The 16,301-nt window shown below is 44.5% G+C and overlaps 1 protein-coding gene across 2 annotated transcripts in view; it reads left to right on the top strand.

Moving 5' to 3' along the window:
- The window catches only part of ARL3 (ARF like GTPase 3), a 444,006-nt gene that overhangs the window by 101,697 nt on the left and 326,008 nt on the right, over positions 1-16,301 (top strand). For both annotated transcript variants that reach the window (XM_069611682.1, XM_069611681.1), the window contains 2 exons: positions 3,596-3,739; positions 14,554-14,670. In XM_069611682.1, coding sequence (XP_069467783.1) covers positions 3,596-3,739; positions 14,554-14,670 — 261 coding nt within the window. The remainder of the gene's footprint in view (positions 1-3,595; positions 3,740-14,553; positions 14,671-16,301) is intronic.

Genomic DNA, 16,301 nt, shown 5'->3' with positions numbered 1-16,301 from the left:
GCGATGGTTGGTATAAGCCGGCCTTGGGCACTGGGGATTTGTCTACAATTAATAAAGATATTTCTGCCCTGCAACTATCTAAGCACAAGTGGATGGGGGTCCAATCTATAAAGAGCAATGATTCCCTCTCTAATGCGGATGCTGGTCTCCCTTTAGGTTCTCGAGTCTCGGGTTTATAGCACCAGGTTGATTATTTCTCAGTATTCTAGTCGCAGGCCTTTTGCATCTTCTTTGCCACAGTTTCGCTTCATAGTGCCCAATTTGCTATTTGTAATCCAGCCAGGAGAATAGTGTCTGGTCCACTTCTTCCAGTTCCAGGGATATAAGTTCACTCTTGGGGGGATATCATGCCCTTTTCACTCGCAAAGCATACTGTTCCTACTCGTTTTTATTATTATTATGGTATTTATTGAGCGCAGATCTAGCTTTGAGAATCAACCGAGCGCTTTAGAGAGGTATACAATAACACAGGTACACAATGGAGCAATGTTAAAGGATATTGTGCCCTTCAAATTATCATGGGGATATAGTGCCTTTCCCACTATTAAGCAGTCCCTTCAATATTTACAAGATTTCCATCTCCCAGGATAGCTTCATAAGCTTGGACAACCTGCCAAGCTAACCCTGAACTCCCAAGGCTTCTGGCTTTTTCGGTCTTCATCTGTGCCCCTGGCTTCCAAGCCTGATGGCTATCTTGACTCTAGGTGTAAGTCTTACCTCGCTTTCCTAGCTTTGTGCTGCTCTCCCTTGAACTCACATTTCCGTTAACGGCTCTCTGAATCATTTGAAGCACTTGTGACATCACTTGCAAAATTACATTACCATAAGAACTCAGGGATTCTGGTTCACTGTCGGAAGCTGTGGCTGTACTCTGTGCCTTGCTCTTTGTTTCATTGTCCGCACTAAGGGCCATCTCACATGTCCCTCCTGCAGGGAACCGTTCTGGTGTGGGATCCTATGCTATTCCTTTTCCAGGCAAAAGTGCGTGACTTTGGCAACATGGACTTTAAGATTTCAGGCCAAATGAAGAATAAACCTCAGGAACTAGGGTTGGGCTGATCAGAGTTTAGCTATCAAATAATTAAGAGATGGAGGGAGGGAGAGAGAGAGAGAGGGAGAGATGGTATAGCAAGGATCCAATTATTTGTGGGCTGAGTTTGAGGAAGTGCAATGGCATCCAGTCCTATAGCAGCCCCTTAGCTGAAGTATGCTGGCTGGCAATAACATCCTCGCGTATTGCTGGGTTTAGTCTGCATACTTGTGGATAAAGAACAGATGCCCCAATTGCTCTGTGTAGATGTTGAAGTGTAAGGGATAAGATACACACCGCACGGCATGGGGGATGAGGCCTAATCTGGTTGACACCCACTGTGAACTACACATCAGGAATGATTAGAACCAGCCCATGATGCTACCGGCGATTCCTCATGCATTTGGCAGTGGAGAGAAGAACCCTGTGTTAAATGCTGACCATAGGGTCAGGAGACAAACTACCTCCTTTCCCCCAATCACATCAATATTGCCATTGCAGTCTTAAGTACCTGAAGAGTCACTGACTGTGTCACGGTCATCAAGAAAGGATTAGTAAGGCTGGAGAGAGTGTTGAGCAACGTGCTGGTGCAGAGTAATGAACAAATATACTTTTTTTGAAGCATTTGCTGTGAACTACAGACTGTAGATTTATGTGGGAATTATTCAGAAAGTCAAGTTCGAGGGAGGGTTTTTAGGAAGAGAATGACTTCAGTAGAGGAAGAATGGCTGTGGAAATAGACTTCAATCCTGAAGCCAGAATGGGACCATCTGTTAAAATGATTGACTCTATAGAGAGAAAACATCAGATGAATGGAGGAAAAAGCCTGATTTCGAGACAGATCTTTGCTGCGTAGTGAATGTGGATTTGGCATGGTTAGGGACTTTTACGTCTGCCAAATTTGTTATTGATGTTCTCTGAGAAAAGTGATTGGATTGTATTTAGTCAGTTTTGGGGTGGGGCGCAAGAGAGGTGTCAAATCTAGACTGTCTAACCATTGAAGATGCTCCTTAGGCAGTTGAGTAATGATGGATTTACGTGAAGAAATGTGAGGCCTTAGCAAGTCTCCATTGGTCCTTGCAGGCTGAGCATTTCATATTGGAGCATATTTTCCTCTTTTGCCAAACTAATTGCAGAGGGCAGGCACCAACCACAGTAGAAGGCTGCATTCTGTATTCCTCCTTTGTTCGTCTCTTTCCAATTCCCCAGCCAATCGGCAGTCTTGGAATAGGGGTTCTAACCGCTTGTTAAGGCTGCATTTAAAGCTTCCCCTTTTTTGGAGCCCTTATTGTGTGCTATGTGACCTTTGCACGGTCACTAACTCGGGCAGCGGTCGCCTAGCACACAATAGAGCACTTTATTGCGACTGTAATATTACTTTTAAGAACTGGGAGAAAGGAAGAATCGGAGGATTTTTACCATTTTATTTTCACGGTGGAAAATTTACTCCAGGAATCAACATTTAACTTTTTTTTATTTTCTCCCTGTGGCCCTTATTCACGGAGCGTTTTCCAAAGGGGTTTTGCCATCGGCACCTCGTCTCTCAGCTCTACTTTCCATACTCTGTTTTCTACCTGCTAGCAGAAACCTTGGTGGTCCGTGCTGCATCTGATTGCTCTCTACACATGCTGCCTAATGGAAGTGCACCAGAAACATGCTGCTGCCCTAAAAGGCATAAAAGTCATTTTGTGATCTTATTATTATTATTATTTTTTTTTTTTTGAAGGTCAAATTTATTTATCTCTTAAAATACAAGGTTTGAAAAAATCATAATGGGTTTAATAACTATTTTACAATGTACATTTTTTAAAATCTGCAAACTGTTTTCTCCTCGCTGATTGCTTTTGATGATATTTTGTATTTGATCCGTTTTGACAGTTTCCATGTCTTCGTCAGTTTTAATTCCATACCACTGTAGGTTACAATGTTCAGTAGTTCCAGGGCTTACTGGGTTCTCTTTGTTGCTAATTACCAACGATAAGTTGGACAAGCTCTTAAAACCCACCCATGCAAGAGTTTCCTGTTTGTGATCATCCTGGGTCCTTTGTATTCAGAGATGTGCAAGCCGAATAGTTAAGTTACCGTTGGTTTTAAACACCGTAGCAGTTCTTATACCAACCTGCTTTTTCGAGTAAGCTACCATTTGACTGCATCTGTTAATATGGGCTCCATTCTAAAAAAATATTACAACATTCAAGTGCATGATCCCTCCTATACAGTGAACCTGTTATGAATAGGGACACTGGGTATTCACTCCCCAAGTTTAAACTGCCTGCTTATGAAATTTGCTGATACACGTTGTAATATGTGCACGGCGACTTTAACAACAAAGACACTCTACTTTTGTTGTACATGTATCTTATAAAGGTGCTTTGTTGTGCAGTTGATGGCTTGCTAAATTACTGTCTGCTCCGACCAGAACAAAAGAATAACAATTGGCACAGTTGCCATCTTTAACTTTAGTTCAGCGTTAAAACTGAGAAGGGCAAAGCTGACGATTGCTGGTAAAAAGAAAAATGGGCTAGAAAACACATACTTTCAAAGCTTGTATTTCTGTTTGTTTAGGGTTTGCTATCAATCCTGCGAAAATTGAAAAGCGCTCCAGACCAGGAGGTGAGAATCCTTCTCCTGGGATTAGATAATGCTGGGAAAACAACACTCCTGAAACAGCTGGCTTCAGAAGATATCAGCCACATCACACCCACCCAGGTATGTTCTTTTGTCCTTGGACTCAATTTTGCCACTGAACCTTCCAATTTGTTTTTAGCGTTTGGTATTTGGGGGCGAGCGCAAAACAAAACTGAGATTTAATACTTTCAGTCACAGGAATACTCTTATCGTATTATAAAATGATACACCTTTTTCAGACCATTTGCATAAGTTGCCAGCACAGTCGCACATTATGAGACTGTGAAAATGAAAAAATGTGTTGATTTGGACTTTAGTTAACATTTCTAGCAAGCCTCCTTTTACACTTACAGCTATGATACATGTTTGAAGACTCATTTAATTGTTAATATGTGGATCAACCCCATAATATCTATTAAGTGTGTGTGTGGGGGAATGGTGGCGGCCAGTGTTTCGCCAACATTTTGAACTGTGGTACCAACTCATAAAAAATTGTTTTGATGTTCGGCTGAGCCAGATGGCTGTAAGAAACTGGGCGCCTGCAATAAGAAGTGCATTTCTGCAAATGTGCACCCAGGCAGAATGTGCTGCGTGATTTTGGCGTAAGATGCAGTTAGGGGATCGGAACATCTGAAGGCCATCCTCTTTTTATACTGTGGTACAAAGCACTTTCGTTTTGGACTTAGATTTGATTTTCTGAGTGCAAAGCCCAGTTTCTGTAGAGACAAGTACTTAGCTGAAGTGCTTTGTCGCAGGCACAGTTACTCTTCCACTCCACCTGGTCAATGCACAAGTATTTGGTAAGTTGTACCCATGAAGTTGTGGCGACAGCCTTGCTTGTGCTATTTGGCTTGAATCCTGATGGGTGGCAATACTCTTACTGGTATTTACAGAAGAATGGGAGGCCTTCAGGCAGAAGATGCTCGTCATCTTCGCCCAGGCCCCGGCAGTTTCGGTGTTGTTGGTCACGACCCCGGCACCAACGGCTTCATCCAGGCCTAAGAATTCCACTGCGCTCAACAAGCCTGCAGGGTCTCCGTAAGTAGATGGTACCATCATAAGGGTCACAATGTTCAATCTTCGGACCTCTTACCTCGGCTCCCTCTCTCACGGTGCCTCTAGAGTCACAATGGAATTCACCGTAATTCCAGAAGAGCATGCATATCCCATCTGAAGGACCTTTATGATGAGAAAGGGGATCCAGTCCCTTTCGGACTGGAACCCACCATCCAAGCGAGGTCAGGGAGTTTTATGAGGAATTAAGGCTACCTGGTGTATCTTGCGGCCAACTTGCAAGAGGCCTGGACAGCTTGCCAGAAGTCGATATGCTTCCAGCTGCTACCTTGGTAAGCCAGAGGCCACTTTTATTTATAGTGAGCCAGAAGCAAGCCTGGAGGCATTGGGGCACTCGCAAAACAAGAACATAGGCACACATATGAAAAGAAAAGGCAAGGGTATGCCCATAATCCGGACCAAAAACAACCCGCATAAGAACAAAGGTAAAACGCTCAAGCTAATCAATTAAAAGCATGCATTGTCAAGGCTTGTTTAAAAGATTCCAAAAGACGACAACCCCGCAGCTCAGGTGACATGGCATTCCATAGCTTGGGATCAGCATAATCAAACGCACACTGACCACCTGACACCAGGTTCATTCTTGGAACGGTCAGCAAATTAGCATTGCACCTCAAAGTTCTCTGAACAGGTAACCAGGACATTCTTTCAGATACTTGGGTGTGCTGACACCAAATAGACATTTATGAGTGATGATGAGAAGCCAAAAGGTTATCCAGGATTCCACAGGCAACCAGTGTAATGCCTGCAGCCTGAAAGACATGATCTCCTCTTCCCATCGTTCAACAATTTGCACAGCACTGTTCTGTATCACCTGCAGTTTAGCAAGATTGCCCTCAAATGTTCCATAGAGCAGGCTACCGCAGTAGTCTATTTTAATTCCAGTGATAGCCCTTGCTATGATTGCACGACTCTCCTTGGAGAGAAAGGGTCTCTCCTGACTTAGCCGATTTCTGTAACCACTCATTTGCTCCTTTCCTCTACTCCTCCAGCACTCCCTTGTGCACCCTCTCCTAAAAAAGCCATACTCTGACCCCTCCTGCCCTGCCAGCTATTGTCCTATCGCCACCACCTCCTTCCTGGGCAAACTCCTGGAGAAATTGGTAATCTCCCAAATGATCCACCACACCGAATGTGTTGGTTGTTTCCATAACCACCAATCTGGCTTTAGATATCCAGATGCACGGAAACTGCTCTCCTAAACACCTGTGAAGATCTGCTCTCTAACCTTGATTTCAACTCTCCTGCTGTTCTCATTCTCCTTGATCTTTCCTCTGCCTTGGACACGGTCCGTCATTCCATCCTCATAAAATGGCTCTGTGATACCCATGGCATCATGGACCGGACACTGGAGTGGCTGACCTTCCTATCTAACTGTTCTTCCCAGGTGCGCACTGGGCCCTCTCCTCTCTTCCATCTCACTCTCTACCTGCGGTGTTCATCAGGGCTCCATCCTATCGCCGTGGCTGTTCAACACGCACCTTACCCCTTTTTCCCACATGATCTGGCCAAATTCTACTTTGGACGCTGGTCAGTTATTATGGAGACATCAGAGTACATCCTTGAAGGTGAAATGTGTGAAGGGTTTGAGACTCTGATAAGGGAAGGCAAGGAAGCCTTGCGACAGATCGTACGGTCCACTCTGGTTGCTGCAGACTGTGTGGCGAGAACAATGGCCAGCAGCACAGTCTTGCAAAGATTCTCTTGGCTCAGGATGTCTGCTTTTGCTCCAGACATTCAAGAGAAACCTCTGGACATGCCATTTGATGACATGGACTAATTGGGCACCACAGGCAATGAGTCCTTAAAGAAGTTTCAAGCCTACAAAGCAATTCGTAAGACACTGGAAAAAGCAGTCCAGCAACAGCAGCCGGCAAACCCTGCAGGTGGAGGCCCTCCTCCTTGGGCTGGGCAGTGTCGTCCTTAATGAGGTATGGGCGGGGTGTGCCCTCCGCTGGCCCTGTTGCAAAGCCTCTCTGAAGTGGGCTTCTGTCATCAGTCGCCAGTGGGAGGAAGATTATCTCTACTGCTGGAGATTTGTCTGCTTCTGGCAAAAGGAGACCATAGAACCGGTACCCTGCACAGAACGAGCTAGGGGTTGGTATTCAACATATTTTCGGGTGCCAAAGGACGACAGAGGTCCAGTGGGAACAGGAAGTGCAAGTGGTTCTGCTCCAGGGAATTCCCTCGTCCGGGAGCTCTGGTGGACACCTTGACCGTCAAATGGGACTTTGACTTCCTCTTTGCGTTCGCACCGATCCCGGTCATACTGCTGGTTCTCAGGATGCTGCGCCTGCAGCTTCTGAGCTTGTACTTCCACAAGGACAAGTTCAACATGGTCACTCTGGCCCAGATCCTTCTGATCAATTGGCTAGTCTCCCTGAATCCCCAGGAAGCACATTAGATTTAAAATGGTGAACGGTCCCTACCACATCAGGGTCCTACCATTCAGAATTTCTTTGGCACCCAGGTCTTAACCAAACTGCTAGCAGTGGTGGCGGCCCACCCCAGAAGGAAAGGCATTGATGTTTTTCCCTACATGGACGACTGGCTCGTGGAGCCCGCTTCCAGTGATGGCATCAGCACACCTGTACTCGCTGTGCAGCCTGTTGCTTCTCCCAGAACTTCAGAAAGATTCAGGTTTTGTCGTCTCAGTCCCTCTGATATATTGCGGGGGTCTTGGACACTCCATGGCTTCCCAACCGAGGACAGAGTGGCGAATATCTACAAAATGGTCTACATTTTCCAGCCACAGGCAAGAGTCCTAGTTTTCTGCACTTGCTCGGTCTTATGCCCTACTGCATCCTTGTGATGCCAGATGCCTGGCTATGCTCAAAGTTGTTTCAGTGGCTTCAGAGTTCACAATAGTCGCAGTTTCAGCGAAGAACATCAGACCTTTTCCAAGTCTTACAGGGAGTGTCCAGAGACCTGCAAAGGTATTCCTTGAAGGATAACCTCCTGAAAGGGTCATTGTTTCGTCAACCTTGGCCACAAGTGAATCTGGTCACTTATGCATGCCTAAAAGGCTGGGGCTCTCACATACAAGACCTTGTGAGCAGCCTGTGGTCCCCATTGGAGGACTGGGAATACATCAATTTGTTGGAGCTGAAAGCGATCAAGCTGACCATAGTTGCTTTTCTCCTCTCCGTGAAAGGCAAGACTGTGTTGGTTCTGACGGACAAAACTGTAACCATGCATTACCCAAACAAGCGGGGTGGTGTGGGCTCCTTGCCTATATGCAGAGAAGCAATGCGATTGTGGTTCTATACTCTGGATAAGAGCGTGTCTCTGTCTGTGGCCCACGTGGCCGGCACTGAGAATGTGCTGGCGGATGCACTGAGCATACGGTTTTTGACCTCCCATTAGTGGGAGCTCTGCCAAGAGGTTCTGGAGGAGATTTTCTCCCTTTTGGGGTACTCCTCCAATGGCTCTCTTTGCTTCCTGTGGAAACAGGAAGTGCAAGTTTTTCTGTTCCAGGGAATTCCCTCATTGGGGTGCTCTGGGGACGCCTTGACAGTCAAATGGGACTTTGACTTGCTCTTTGTTTTCGCACCAATCCATGTCAAACTGATGGTTCTCAAGTGGTTATGGCTGCTCGGGTGAACGATGATCTTGATCGCTCTGGATTGGGCCCGGAGAATCCTCCCTGTACCTACCACAGAGGATGGACCTCCTCTCCCACTTGGTGGGGCGGGTCCTGCACACAAATCTCCGCAGTCTGAACCTTTATGCCTGGCTGCTGAAAGGTTGAGCTGTAAGGAGATGAATTTGTCAGAGGATGTTATGGACATGCTCCTCTGCTAGGAGACCCGCTACCAGATCATCTATGAATGCAGGTAGTGTACGTTTTTGACTTGGTGCTGAGAAAAGGATCTGGATCCTTTTTACTTGCTTCGCATTCTGTGTTTTGGATTTTCTACTGTCCTTGAACCGGAGGGACCTACAGGTTGGTACTGTAAAGGGGTATCTTGTGGCCACTTCTGTCTTCAAGAACCCTGAACCAGAGCTTTTTTTTCCCATGATCCCCATGGTTGTGCAATTGCTGATGGTTTTTTCTAATGTTTCCTCTACGCCTGTTTATTGTTTCAGTGTGGGATTTAAATGTAGTGTTGACATTTATGTTGGACATTCCATTTGAGGCCCTTTCATTCCAGTTCATTATGGTTGGCTCTGGTGGCCCTGAATCATGCTGTTCCCTTCTTCAGGAACAGGGTCCGACCCCCTGCTAAGACAGCAGGTAAGCATGCACCAACATGTGTTTACACCCTCTGTCCCCACAGGCCACCCCCCCCCCCATCTCTGGTCCCCCCGTTTTGTTCCCTTGTGCCCCCCCTTCCTGGACACAGGAGGCTGTCCTGATACATTCTGGTTTCACCATCACCGTCTTGTGGCCAATGCTAGATTTTACTTTTATGGACTTCATTGATTCACGGTGCGTCACCCTTTCTCAACTCTCATGCTGGACTTCCTTTGCATCTTGTACTGTTCCCATCTTCATCTTGTATCCAGACTTGCAACATTGTGTTACTACTGACTTCTGCTATTGTATTCGCTCTCCCCTCTTGCTTCTCCACTCTTTTTGACTGCTTACTCTCTGTTCTGTCCTCCCCTCCCCTCTCCCTTTTCCTATCTCCTCCCCTCCTCCCCTTACTTTCTTCTATGCACTTACTATATCAGAATTGTCCCTGGACCTAGTATGATAGCAACCTCGTCTGTCGCTCCCCCATCCCCTTACTGTTCCCCCCTCCCTCCAGCACTATCTGAAACGTTGTCAGGCCTAGTACGATAGTCGCTTGTTTTGTTCCTCTCCTCCCTTTCTTCACCCCTCTCCTTTTGTTTTCCTCCGGCTCTACCAGAAATGTCGTCATGCCTGGTACGGTATTCATCTGTCTGTTTCCATTTCCTTCCCACTCTTCCGCTCCCTTCCTTATCTATGTCTTAGCACTTGCACTATCTGAAATGTCATCAGGCCGAGTACGATAGTTAATTTCACATCCTTACTGTTCATGGCCTGTAAGAATGTAGTTGTATTTTGCCTTGTTCCCTCCCTTGCCTTGAAGCGCTTTGAAACACATTGTGTATAGGCGCTATATAAATAAACTATCATATCATTATCATGGTTACTGGCCCTTAATGTGATTTTCCTGGTCGCCATCACTTCAGCTACACTGGTGAGAGAGCTCCAGGCATTGTCAGTTGATCCTCCCTACTCAGTTTTCTCCAAGAAAAAGGTGACTTTGAGAGTTATGCCATCCTTCCTCAAGAAGCTGGTCTCAGACTTCGATCTCTCCCAAAAGTTCAATCTTCCTGTCTTTTTCCTGCGCCTCATACTTCCAAGGCAGAGGAGCGTTTCCATCGGCTGGACCCGGTGCAAGTTCTCAGTTCTACGTCTCAAGGGTGAGGGATGCTAGGACCGATGACAAGCTTTTCATTGGTTACGCTGGTGCCCCTTCTGGCATGGCTGTGACCAAACAGACCCAGTCAAGCAATCAAGGTGGATCATCTCTGCATCTCTTAATGCTATGAGCTATCTGGCAAGGAGTTTCTTCAAGGTCTTAGGGCACACTCTACCAGAGGGTTGGCCGCCACCTTGGCTATGCAATGTGGAGATCCTCTTGATATTTGCCAAGCGGCTACATGCGCTTCATTACACACGTTTGCTAAGCATTACTGCTTGTATTGTAGGTTTGGTCAGGATGCTGGTTTTGGCAGAGCTGTCCTCTAGAGTTTTCTGGTTTAGGTGTTATCTTTGCTATCCTGCATCCTCCAGGTCTACCTCCCGTGTTGGCAGTCTATCCAAAATGAGGAATCCGTAGGAAGGAGTCGTCCATTGGAATAACAAATTACTTAACCTCTCAATAATGTTTTCCCCCCTCTTGGTTGATAGTTAATACATCTTGTTTCTATGTCCCTCAGCAAGAGAGTGCTAGAGAAAAGGGATGGAACTAAGGTCATGGGCGCATCACCTCTATATATACTAGCCCCAAGGTCATGTCACGTACAGGGCAAGTGGAGGCGTTGGGCGGAGCTGGCGCATAGCCGCACTGCGCCCCGTAGTGGAGGAAACGTTTCTGAAGAGCAGCTGGCAGGTAGATATCAAAGATGAGGAATCCGTGAGAGGAACATCCATCATAAAGAATATAACTGAAAGATAAGTAATATGCTCATCACGTACAAAGCCATGTTGATTGATGCACCTTCAAGCCTGACGAAAACTCACCATCTCAGTTGGCCAAACGCACCACCAGAAGCAACATTGCCAGGCTGGATACCATGAAGGGCATGAAAGGGAACTAGAGTACTGACCTTTTCCCGCTCACATGATTTTAGGAATACATTATCTCCATCAATCACTCTCCTATTCTCACCTGCAGTTCAGGAAGGAATCGAAGACCCGGTTCTTCAAAGAACACATCACCTGGCATACAGTGCTCAATCGCTGATGTGTCCTCTCAGCACAATGTTTTTTTCTTTTGCCCATCCCCCTTTCCTGTAAACTTTGTTTTCTAATGGATTGTTTTCTCCTACAGTTTACTAATTTTAGATATTATCCTTATCCTGCTTTGTGGTTTCAGACATTTTCCAACAGTAGAAGGTGCTGTATGGCATCGGGTCAATGTCCCTCAACGATTACCATTCCCGTGTCCGGATGTGTCATTGATTAGAGTATAAATGGCATGCACTGCGCCCGTTGCCTAGTTCTATTTTTCCGCATGCACAGCACGCTCTTGGAATGGTTCGACTCGCTTCAGCGATTGTAACTTTGTGATTCTTTTTGAATTCTCAAGATATCTATGCCAAAAACAGGCTTCAAGAGATTGATTGAAATTTGCCCTAGATCGGTCAGTTTGTAAGTCTGTCTTCCACTCTTTGGAAGAGAAAATCTTCCAAAGGCAGGAGCTCTAGCCGAGACAAGTCTCCAGAAAAGCCCAAGAAACGCTCCAAACATATCGAGCAGTCGATATCCAGGAGTGATTCCCATCGCTCTTCGTCATGAAAGAAGTTGAATAAACAAACCACCATTCCTCATCTTCAGACTCCTCACCCGACAAACATTGGGTATGTTTTCCCAAATAAAACTGCCTTGGTGGCTCTGGGAAAAGGTTCAGTCAAAAAATTATGGATTTATTTGATATGATATATGATAGGTTATTTATAACGCGCTTAATACCCAGAGGTTTCTAAGCGCGGACCCGGAGATCGAACCTGTGTTGCTCCGTGTCGTCTTGCTTTCAAGGCGAGCACGTTGCAGCTGGGCTATCCTCCCGAGACACCAAGGCCCCACTCTTTTCTCCAAGGCTGGCCCTCCTGGTCCCTCAAAATTGCTGAAGAAGGCTAGCGAACCCACCACGTCTTCCAAGACCTGCAGGGAATTGTCAAAGGCTTTGACTGATGCGCCCAAAGACTTCGGGGATGTTGTCTCGAGTAGCGTTGACCCTGCAGACCATAGAGACATAGAAGCTAAACGTTTCTTTGACCTCTTTGTTGAAGGAGTCGAGGTTATCCACCTTGGATCCATCTTCGAGTTTTAAACCTCTTTCAAAGAAGGATTTCTTTAAATCCTTTGGATCAATTTTTGCGGATGATGAAGACAACGGTATACCCTTTGGTTAAGAACATTTTGGAACACCTAATGTTCCAGAAGGATTTCGTCTGGTGGACCTAGCTACCTGCCTGAAGGAAACCAATGTTCTAGATGCTTACCCTAAGGTGGTATACGACACACCTGGTGTTAGTCTGGCATACAGAACCATTATGAACAGATTGATTGAATACTTAGTTTGGGGGAGCCCTGCAAAGGACATTACCCAGAATGACTTTACAGACATCCTGGATAGAGACCCTCCTAAGGAACCTATGCTGCCTTTCCATACAGCACTAAAAAACATTTTTTTTTAAATTGCCAAAAGCCAGACACAACTCCTGCGGTGAACAAGGAGTTGGTTAAAAAAAAAAATAAAGTACAGACCTTCCTTGTTGACCCTGATTTTTCTTTCCTAGCACCCTACGCCAGAGAGTTTGGTGGTGCAGGCGGCTACTTCCATCTCCAAAGCCGCAGCTCATCGGACCATCCCACCAGATAGGGATGAGAAAAGATATGATGCGCTATAGCTAAAAGGGTATTGTGAGGGGTTAGAAATGTGAGGCGGACAACTTTTTAGATGATGTCTCAAAATATTCAATTTTATTAAATCATACGTTTCAGTAAACGCCTCCCTATCCCTACCCTGACGAGGATTTCCCTGCCTAACATAAACTAAAGGAAACGCGCTAACAAAGAATATCTGGCCATCACACTCGTACATAAAATACACAAGAAAATATAATTCAAAACTGCAACAATTGTATTTATAATGTGTTCAGTCCCTCTTTATAACCTTAGTGAACTTCCCTTCCCCAGGTTTTTAAGTTGGATTCAGTTCCATTGTTCAACAAAAAGAAACCAGGAAATCCGGGGGTTGTAACAAAGTTTAAACACAGTTCTTTGCACCTTCATGTCTTCAAAAGACAGGTCAGTTAATCCAATGTTCAACGAAAGAGAGATTTCTCTTCTTCCTTGAATAATAACTTCTTTTGTCCTTCTGCAACACCAGAAACCAAAATGCCCTTAAGGATGTGATTCTACCTTTCCTCCTTTTGGCTTTGGCAATATGAGTTTTTATACCAACTTCAATTGTAGGGAACAATCCTAAGTGAAGAAAACTGTGCCACGGTTGCAAGAGCAACCATCTTATCCAGGTTGGATTATGGCAATGCCCTACTATTAGGAGCTAACAAAGGGCATATTACAAAATGCCAAAAAATTCAAAAAGGGGCTGTAAGAATTATCAAAGAAAAAAGGAAAACGGAACACATCAGTGAAGATAGGAGAGACTGACAGATTGAACAGCGCTAGTGGTTTAGCAAGCCTTCATGGGCCATCTATATGTCTCTTAGCTACTCATGATGCTGGAGACACCTTACAGACAGGTCAGGAGGCAGGTAAATGGAGAGGCAAACAAACAGGTGTTGGACAATAAACGAAGACAGTAGGTGCACCATGGCACCTTATCTCTACTTCGCCTGGCTACTGTTCCCTGTGGAGTAGCTTGCTCATAGTCCCCACCTAAGGCTCACCTCTACTGCCTAATAGCTCTCTGCTATTGCTGTGGCTGGTGCCATTTCATCCAGCTCAACAAAAGGGCTCAACCGCTGTACGTCGTGTGGGAGGAGTTAAAGACTGCAGCACCAGTGAAGTGGCTTGGCGACAGGACACTTTAGGGCGCATGGATGAGACGGCCCAGGCTGAAGCTGGTATGGTGTGCTGTCCCACAGAGTATTCCAGGAAGCATGATTCCTACATGTCCAACTAAAAAGTGGACTGGATGGAGTAGAGAGTAGCTCACATGCCTTGCAGCGTGATGGTATCTCCATTGAGCTCCAGAGTTGAGTGAGGAGAATGCTTTGTGCAGTCTCCATAAAATAACTGCACATTATCTCAAAGATATTAGTCTATTATTAACGATAAAAGTCTGTTCTTTGTATGCATTGTTGTAAATGCCTATTAAGCTATGGTTTCACCTTCTTCACCAGTGTTTAAAAAAAAAAAAAAGAACCAATATACTATGGAGATGTTAAATATTGTACAGTTAATCCCTACTGTGAGTCACACTACTTACTATAATGCGGTTTACTGATTTTTCTCCCCTCTACATTTGTTTTGCATTTGCCATAATTGTTCTTTTTTTATGTTTAAAATAAACATCTAAATCTACATTTTGGAATGCAATACCTTCTTTGTTAAACTATTCTAAATATGTCATACTTATTTCTTGTTTTAGGGATTTAACATTAAAAGTGTGCAGTCTCAAGGTTTCAAACTGAATGTATGGGACATTGGAGGACAGAGAAAAATCAGGCCATACTGGAGGAACTATTTTGAAAATACAGATGTGCTTGTGAGTACTATGAGTTTGTTCTTAAATGTTGTTCAAATTAAGCCTTGCATGCTTACAGTATTAAGATTCCCATTCACAAGAACTATATAAGTATTTATGCATATTTATGCAAAAGATTTCAATTTCAACTCCGTTGTTTTATGGTAATGAAAGATTCATGCAAAATATGACCCTGGCACCCAAATTGTGGATGACATCACATCCCACATATTAGCAATGTTGTTTCCTATAAACGTGACACATACTCAACCCACTCCATGGCGATCATTCCACCCAGGACCCTATGCTGCACCCAGCTTTTGGCATCTTCCAGCTGCAACAAGCACCCTATTGGTTTAATATGATTGTGACCCTGTAAGAACCACGTCCACGTGACCTACTACTTAGTCACCCTAAATTGTTGAGGGCAATGGCTATAAAGTGTTATTTCTCTTTTGGCTTTTAAACACCACAGCGTCTGCAAAACTTAATTTTTCATTAGGTAGAGGATCATCGGTACACAGGCAGAATCAGCTACCCAAGCCAAATCTCAGTCGCAGACAATGGCTGCAGCTGCAACAGCTGCTCTTCCTGCCTACCATCCCGGGTGTTGACGAGTCCTGGTGTATTCATTTTTTTAAAGCGCTTTCATCCAATGTGTGCTTCACACAAGAACATAAACTGCATAATATAAAAACAGAAATACAAATGCCAAAAAAAATATATTTGATAACAGCAAATGATCGATCTGATTGTTTAGTTAATAATATTTTTGTATTTATTGAGTGCGGTCCTAGTTTCGAGACGCAACAGGGTGCTTTACAGAGGTATACACCAATACAGATCCATAATGGAGCGCTTTACAGAGGTATACAACATTACAGATGCTGTTGAATGATGAGAAAAGAGTATTGCGCATGTGATCCTTAAGACTTATTTTTTAACGGAGCTGAAGAGGAATTTGGACAGATATTTAGTGACATAGAATTCCACAATTTACGTGCTAATAATTGAAAAGAACGAACATGAGAAGAAGTTGAACGTCGCTCAACAGAAAGTAGAAATTCAGAAGCACAACATAAATGTTTAGAAGGATGATATACAGAGATAAGATCCATAAGCTAAGGTCCAAGTCCATGAGTGCTTTTATAAATAATATAACATATCCACCCTAATCTTACCTCCTCCATCCTGGAAAAATTGTCACATATGGACCCTGAATATGTTTACCAATACTGAAATGGTGGTCCAGAATGCTTTTTGGCAGTACGAACATTTGAGCCAAAGCTTTGCTCCCTTATTCGAGAAATGTAACTGGCAGATCAGGTGGCTAACCAAATAATATCCCCAAATTAAGAGCCCATCCTCCATTAAAAACCCATCCTACAATTAAAAGTCTGTCTTCAAAATGACTGGGCTATGATGGAAACCTAAACCTTAAAATGCCATGCTTCGAATTTGTAGCCAGGTGTTATCCCACAACAACTCTAGTGTATGAAATTTGGCTGCCAAATGTTTACATTATCCCAATGCTACTGCAGAACAAATAGTGGAAAATGTCAGAGCTAGTCCTAGAGGCTTATGAACATAAAACAGTAGGTTCAGCAACACCACCAGCCAGCTCAAACAGGAAGAAGCCATTAACATTGATT

Source organism: Ambystoma mexicanum, chromosome 8 (assembly GCF_040938575.1).
Source record: "Ambystoma mexicanum isolate Mex_15411 chromosome 8, UKY_AmexF1_1, whole genome shotgun sequence".
Classification (NCBI taxonomy): domain Eukaryota; kingdom Metazoa; phylum Chordata; class Amphibia; order Caudata; family Ambystomatidae; genus Ambystoma; species Ambystoma mexicanum.
The sequence above is the reverse complement of the archived record's forward strand: the minus strand, read 5'-3'. Positions and strand labels throughout refer to the sequence as shown.